The sequence below is a fragment of the Giraffa tippelskirchi genome, chromosome 6, assembly GCF_054371585.1.
Source record: "Giraffa tippelskirchi isolate mGirTip1 chromosome 6, T2T-mGirTip1v1.2.pri, whole genome shotgun sequence".
NCBI lineage: Eukaryota > Metazoa > Chordata > Mammalia > Artiodactyla > Giraffidae > Giraffa > Giraffa tippelskirchi.
The window spans coordinates 12,969,850-12,975,849 of NC_137280.1; the positions used below are offsets into that span (position 1 = coordinate 12,969,850).

General features: G+C 38.4%; 1 protein-coding gene across 14 annotated transcripts in view; it reads left to right on the forward strand.

Annotated features, from left to right (window-relative positions):
* The window catches only part of SDC2 (syndecan 2), a 120,476-nt gene extending 117,490 nt beyond the window's left edge, over nucleotides 1-2,986 (forward strand). For all 14 annotated transcript variants that reach the window (XM_081505153.1, XM_081505154.1, XM_081505160.1 and 11 more), the window contains one exon: nucleotides 574-2,986. In XM_081505153.1, the coding sequence (XP_081361279.1) occupies nucleotides 574-737 (164 nt within the window). In that variant the 3' untranslated portion in view covers nucleotides 738-2,986. The remainder of the gene's footprint in view (nucleotides 1-573) is intronic.
* Nucleotides 2,987-6,000: the final 3,014 nt, after the last annotated feature.

Sequence of the window (6,000 nt, forward strand, 5' to 3'; positions counted from 1 at the left end):
AAGTGATTCAGTTATACATATAATAGTTTGCATCTGCTAATCCCAAACTCCCAATCCAGCCCTCCCCCACCCCCCACCCCTCCCTTAGCAACCACAGATCTGACCTCTACCTTTGTAGAACACTTGATCCTTGGGAGGGAAGTCCCAAATCCAAGATGACAAAGGAAATTTGCATGCTTTTTTCACATTTCCCTTTACAAAATTTAAGTCAGTTACATCATGTTTTGTGTTTTCACTGAAAAAACAGTTAGAAGATTAGACTACAAAAATGTGAATGCTGAAAAGACTTAAGAGTTTTAATGTATGGAACTAGTTGAGGTCACAGCCAGATTTTTTTCTTATTGAGGCTTTTGGGTGATATTATTAATACTAATCAAAGGAAGTATTATACCTCTTGAAGAATGTCAGCTTTGCTTAATTACCTGGTTGTTTCATTGAATCCAGTTTTTTTTTAGTTTTGGAGTTTTCAAATTAAGATTTTTATGAAAGCGTCGATAGATTGGCCTTAACAAAGCTAATTTCTGCCATCCTTGAATCTCTTCTAAAAGTAATCTTCCTTTTGGTGTGTTTCAGCTGTCATTGCTGGCGGAGTTATCGGCTTTCTCTTTGCAATTTTCCTTATCCTGCTGCTGGTGTACCGCATGAGAAAGAAGGATGAAGGAAGTTATGACCTTGGAGAACGCAAACCATCCAGTGCTGCTTATCAGAAGGCACCTACTAAGGAGTTTTATGCGTGAAAACTCCCATTTAGTGTCTCTATTTATGAGATCACTGAACTTTTAAAAATAAAGCTTTTGCATAGAATAATGAAGATCTTTGTTTTTTGTTTGTTTTTTTCATTAAAGAGCCATTCTGGCACTTTAATGATAAAAATCCCATTGTATTTAAATCTTTTCATGTATTTCTTTAGAACAACATAAAATTCAAACTTAACATCTGCAGTGTTCTGTGAATAGCAGTGGCAAAATATTATGTTATAAAAACGCTCAATGTACATGGAATCGTTTTAAATTTCTATGCGCAAATATGAAAAGAGTGTTTTATCTGATGGTTCGAAGATGAAAGCTATTTCATTTGTGTCAGCATGTCTCAGAGTGACCTTATCAAGTTGGTCTTACTTTGTTAATTTATCTGTTGTTCCCCTCTCCTCTGCTCACCCTTGAAAACAAAACAAAACTCTATGCCTTTTGTAGCTGTTACGGTGCAATTTGTCTTTGGGTAATTCAGATAATGGTAATTTAGTGTATATGTGATTTTCAAATATGTAAACTTTAACCTCCACTTTGTATAAATTTTTAAGTGTCAGACTATCCATTTTACACTTGCTTTATTTTTCATTACTTGTAGCTTCAGGCAGATTTGCAACAGCAAGTTAATGTGTAAAATTGGATTATAACCACAAAACTGTTTAGTCATGTCTATCCATTCAGATCTTCTTTTGAGAGGATTTGATGTGAGTTACTGACAAGCCTCAGCAAACCCAAAGATGCTAACAGTATTTTGAGAAGTTGCTGCAGATTCCTTTGGCCACTGTATTTGCTAATTTCTTGCAATTTGAAGGTACGAGTAGGGACTTAAGGAAAAAATCAGTTTTTGTTGTTACAAATGCATTTAAGTTGTAAACGTCTTTTTAAGCCTTTGAAGTGCCTATGATTCTATGTAAGTCGTTGCAGACTGGTGTTAATGAGTATATATAACAGTTAAAAAAAAAAAGTTGGTATTTTATAAGCACAGACAATTCTAATGGTAACTTTTGTAGTCTTACAAATAGACGTAAATTGTAATTTGGGAATATAAAAACTACTGAATAAATCATGTGGCCTAATATTGAAAATGTCACTGTTATAAATTTTGTACATTTTCGATCAATGTACACCTCCCCTTTGCTAACGACCATCTGCTATCAAGGATGTTGTGGGTTTGATTTCTGAGTATGCCACGGTGTCTGTAAATCAAAACCAAAGAGCTCATTTGATGAGGCTGTTTATTATCAGATTCGCTTCTGAATTGGCTAGAGGAAATCTGAATGTATCATCCTGTGTGTGTTTGGATGTAGATACTGGAAGGCTGCCAGGGAGGGAATTGTGAGTTTCACAACCTTTATAGAGATAGCTGATGGCAATATTGAGATGGATACCTGCTCTGGCAAATAACTTTTAGGACTAGAATTTCCAAAGAACTAAAGAGGGCTTTCCTGATGTCGGTATCTATGGTTTAGTCCTCTGGATTGTTTGACCTTTGAAACTGTGCTCCGAATCTCTCCTGAAGTTTAACCGAAGAGGTAGTAGATGGAATACCATAGTTCACACTGAGGGGAAGAAGAGTCGCTCAGGGAGGCTCTAGGCATTAAAAGGAGAGCTTCACTGCTTAGGAATGAGATTGCCAGAAAGCAGTGATGCCTGAGGAAGAGATGGAAATGTGAGGGTACCCTGCCTCCCTGGCTGGGGACTTCCTTCTAACTCAACATTTCCTTTTTCTATTTTACCACCAATTTTGTTTTAAAGTGTGAGCTGCCAGAGTAGGAAGAAGACAGCAAAAACAGCAACCTTCCCAACATATAATTTGCTTTTAATGAAGTATGAATACTTACTTCATTTAGGGAACATTCCCTGGAATTGCCACAGAACTCAATTTAAAAGAAAGAAATTTGATGCAGCACTCAGAACAGTGTTTACTTAAATTCTTAATGGCCTTAATTCTCAAAGTCCTGTCCCATCACTTACAGAATCAGTCTACTGCAGAGTGATTAAAAGGAAGTGATAGCACTTTCTAAAGCTGCACAATTTCCCTCGGTTATGGAGGTTATGAGTGTAGTGGGTATACCTCTAACTGTGCAAAGAATAGCAAAGTTCAGTTCGTAGAATATTAACTGCTTGGAATATTCATGCCAGGAAAAAGGAAATTTCTGGCAAATATTTTGTCACTGCTGTAAAGCAAAATATTTGTTAAAGTGCCAAAATAAAGTCTGTCATGCTGAAAGTAAAAACTCATTGTATAGACTGACATCCAGTTTTCTTCAACTCTACGTTTTCTGCTCAGTTTTTTTTTTTCTTTTTTTTAACACTCAGTAAATACTACTATGAAAAGTGTTAGTAATGATTACCAAGTTCAGGAAAAATTTGGGAAAATATAAATATTAAAGCCAATGTAAAAATTTCCTGTTTCCTTAACCACATCTAAATGATTTCCTGTGTGTGAATATGGCTTTCTTTGAGAAGCTTGCAGTATTCAAACTGTCCCATTTTGAGCATATGTGGGAAATTGTATGAGCTAATTTTTTAAAAACGTTTCACCTGCAAGTGCCTAGTACCTGAACTTCAGGACTAGGACATGGTTAATAAAGTTGAATTTAGGTTAGACAAGATTGCGGAAATTACCATCTATTAACATTGAAACTTAATACTTTCAGATCAGATGTTTAAGGAATTATATTTTGGTAATTTTTTTTTTTGCAAGTAAAAGACAATATACACTTGCTTATTGAGGATATAGCCTGTTTGTGTAGGGTCTAAGAGACAGCTAAATAAGGAGAACAAAATTAATTTACCTTGGTTGCCCTAAAGAATCAAAGGATATAGTAACTTTGTAGTTTTTAAGAATTTATTTCTTCAATATTTCAGACATTTTGAAACCATAAGGAAAATTTTTAAGTGAGGAGCAAAAATATAAAACAAAAAATATTGCAGGATTAATTTTATAATCCCTACATGCCTGCTCAGTCATGTCTTACTCTGCAACCCTTTGGATTGTAGCCTGCCAGGCTCCTCTGTCCATGGGGATTTTTCAGGCAAGAATACTGGAGTGGGTTGCCATTTCCTTCTCCAGGGGATCTTCCCGACCCAGGGATGGAACCCACGTCTCCTGCATTGCAAGCAGATTCTTTACCATTGAGCCATCAGGGAAGCCCTAATTTTATGATAAGGATATTCTTTACAGCTTTATTATAATTGCATAATGAAATACTAGAAAAAGTGTATTAAAATGTATTTGGTTTAAAAAGGTAATGACTAAGTAAAACAACCTCTAACTTGAGTTTTTAAGTTCTAAGCCTCTGGCAGACAACAGCGAGACCCTTAGAGGTTTCCAGTTAAAATAAATCAAGCCAGCTGATAAATGGATTTATCTAAATTAAGTAATCACTAAGGTTTTCTTCAATACCAATATTTTATGACCATAGTGAAATCAGAGGTTTGTTCATTGCTGAGGAATTAGATTTAGTTGGCATTGAAAACTTGAAAAAGGATAAAACAGCTATCTGCCATATCAGTTCAGTCACTCAGTCACATCCCATGGACTGCAGCACGCCAGGCTTCCCTGTCTTTTATCAACTTCCAGAGCTTGCTCAAACTCGTGTCCGTTGAGTCAGTGATGCCATCCAACCATCTCATCCTCTGCTGTTCCCTTCTCCTCCTGTCTTCAATCTTTCCCAGCCTCAGAGTCTTTTCCAATGAGTCAGTTCTCTGCATCAGGTGGCCAAAGCATTGGAGTTTCAGCTTCAGCGTTAGTCCTTGCAATGAATGTTCAGGATTGATTTCCTTAAGGATTGACTGGTTTGATCTCCTTGCAGTCCAGGGGACTTTCAAGAGTCTTCTCCAACACCATAGTTCAAAAGCATCAATTCTTCAGTGCTCAACTTTCTTTATATTCCAACTCTCACATCCATACATGACTACTGGAAAAGCCATAGCTTTGACTAGATGGACCTTTGTTGGCAAAGTAATGTCTTTGCCATATAGAATTGATAAAACAGTATCAAAATGAATTTTGTTCCACTGTATCTCCTAACTCTGGGCAACTTCACTCTTATGATTTATGGTTCTAGGATTTCATTCCTTTTTGTTTATCTGCTGCATATGGTCTTGAGCAGAGCTTTTTCTGACCAAGAAATCGTGGTGACTTTGGGAAAATTGGTTTCCTGTGAATTAGCTGGAAGGGTGTAACCTGAGCAACTGTCCTAACCCATAAATAGCAGAGTGAAGCTTTAGGCTTTGATGCTTCAGATGTGCTGAGTGCAAGACTCATTCATTCCAATTGCCTCAACAAAATAGCACACATAAGCCGCAAATGCTATGTGCAAGGCATTGGAGGTTTAATCAACAGATATTTGCCTAGTGACTTGTCCTGGGCTCCCTCTTAGAAGCTGGGGGTATAGTGGTGAACTAGGTAAACAGAAACCCTTCTTTCATGGAGTTTGGAGAGGGCTGCATAAGGGAAACAAAATTCATGGATAAAATTAACAAGTAGAAATTATCACTTGTTGCTAGTATTTCCACAGTGGACCTGACACAGGCTGATGTAAGGGACTGAGGGGTTATTTCAGTCCGGGTGGACTAGGTATGGAGAAGGCAATAGCACCACACTCCAGTACTCTTGCCTGGAAAATCCCATGGATGGAGGAGCCGGGTAGGCTGGGGTCACTAAGAGTCGGGCACAATTGAAGTGACTTAGCAGCAGCAACAGCAGCAGCAGGACTAGGTATGCTGTGGTCACCATCTCAAAGTCTCAGCAGCTTAAAACAGGAAACATGTTGCTCGTGCCATGAGTCCATGCGTTGGAAGAGAGTGCAGCTCTGAACAATCGTCATCTTCACTCTAGGTCTCGGGCCGATGGAGGAGCTATGATCTGGAACACTGCCAGTCGCATGGCAGAAGAAAAATCATGATGAAACACACAGTGGCTCTTAGGCATCCCCTCAGAGGCGATGTATATCACTTCACCCATGTTTCATTGGGCAAAGCAAATCACATGGCCACAACTAATTCCCCAGGTACAGAGAAGTACAATCCCACTCTCTGCCCCTAAGGAAAGAGGTGGGATATTTGTGAACAGCTGTAATTACTACCACCTGGTCAGGAAAGCTCTCCAGGAGAGTAGGGCCTGAATGATGTGGAGCCAAATGTGCTCACATTAGGATGGACATCCAGGATGTGAGATGCCTTGCGGACAGAAGGGGCTGGTATGTTGGAGGCACAGGGAAAAGACCAGTGGTGGCTGAGCAAA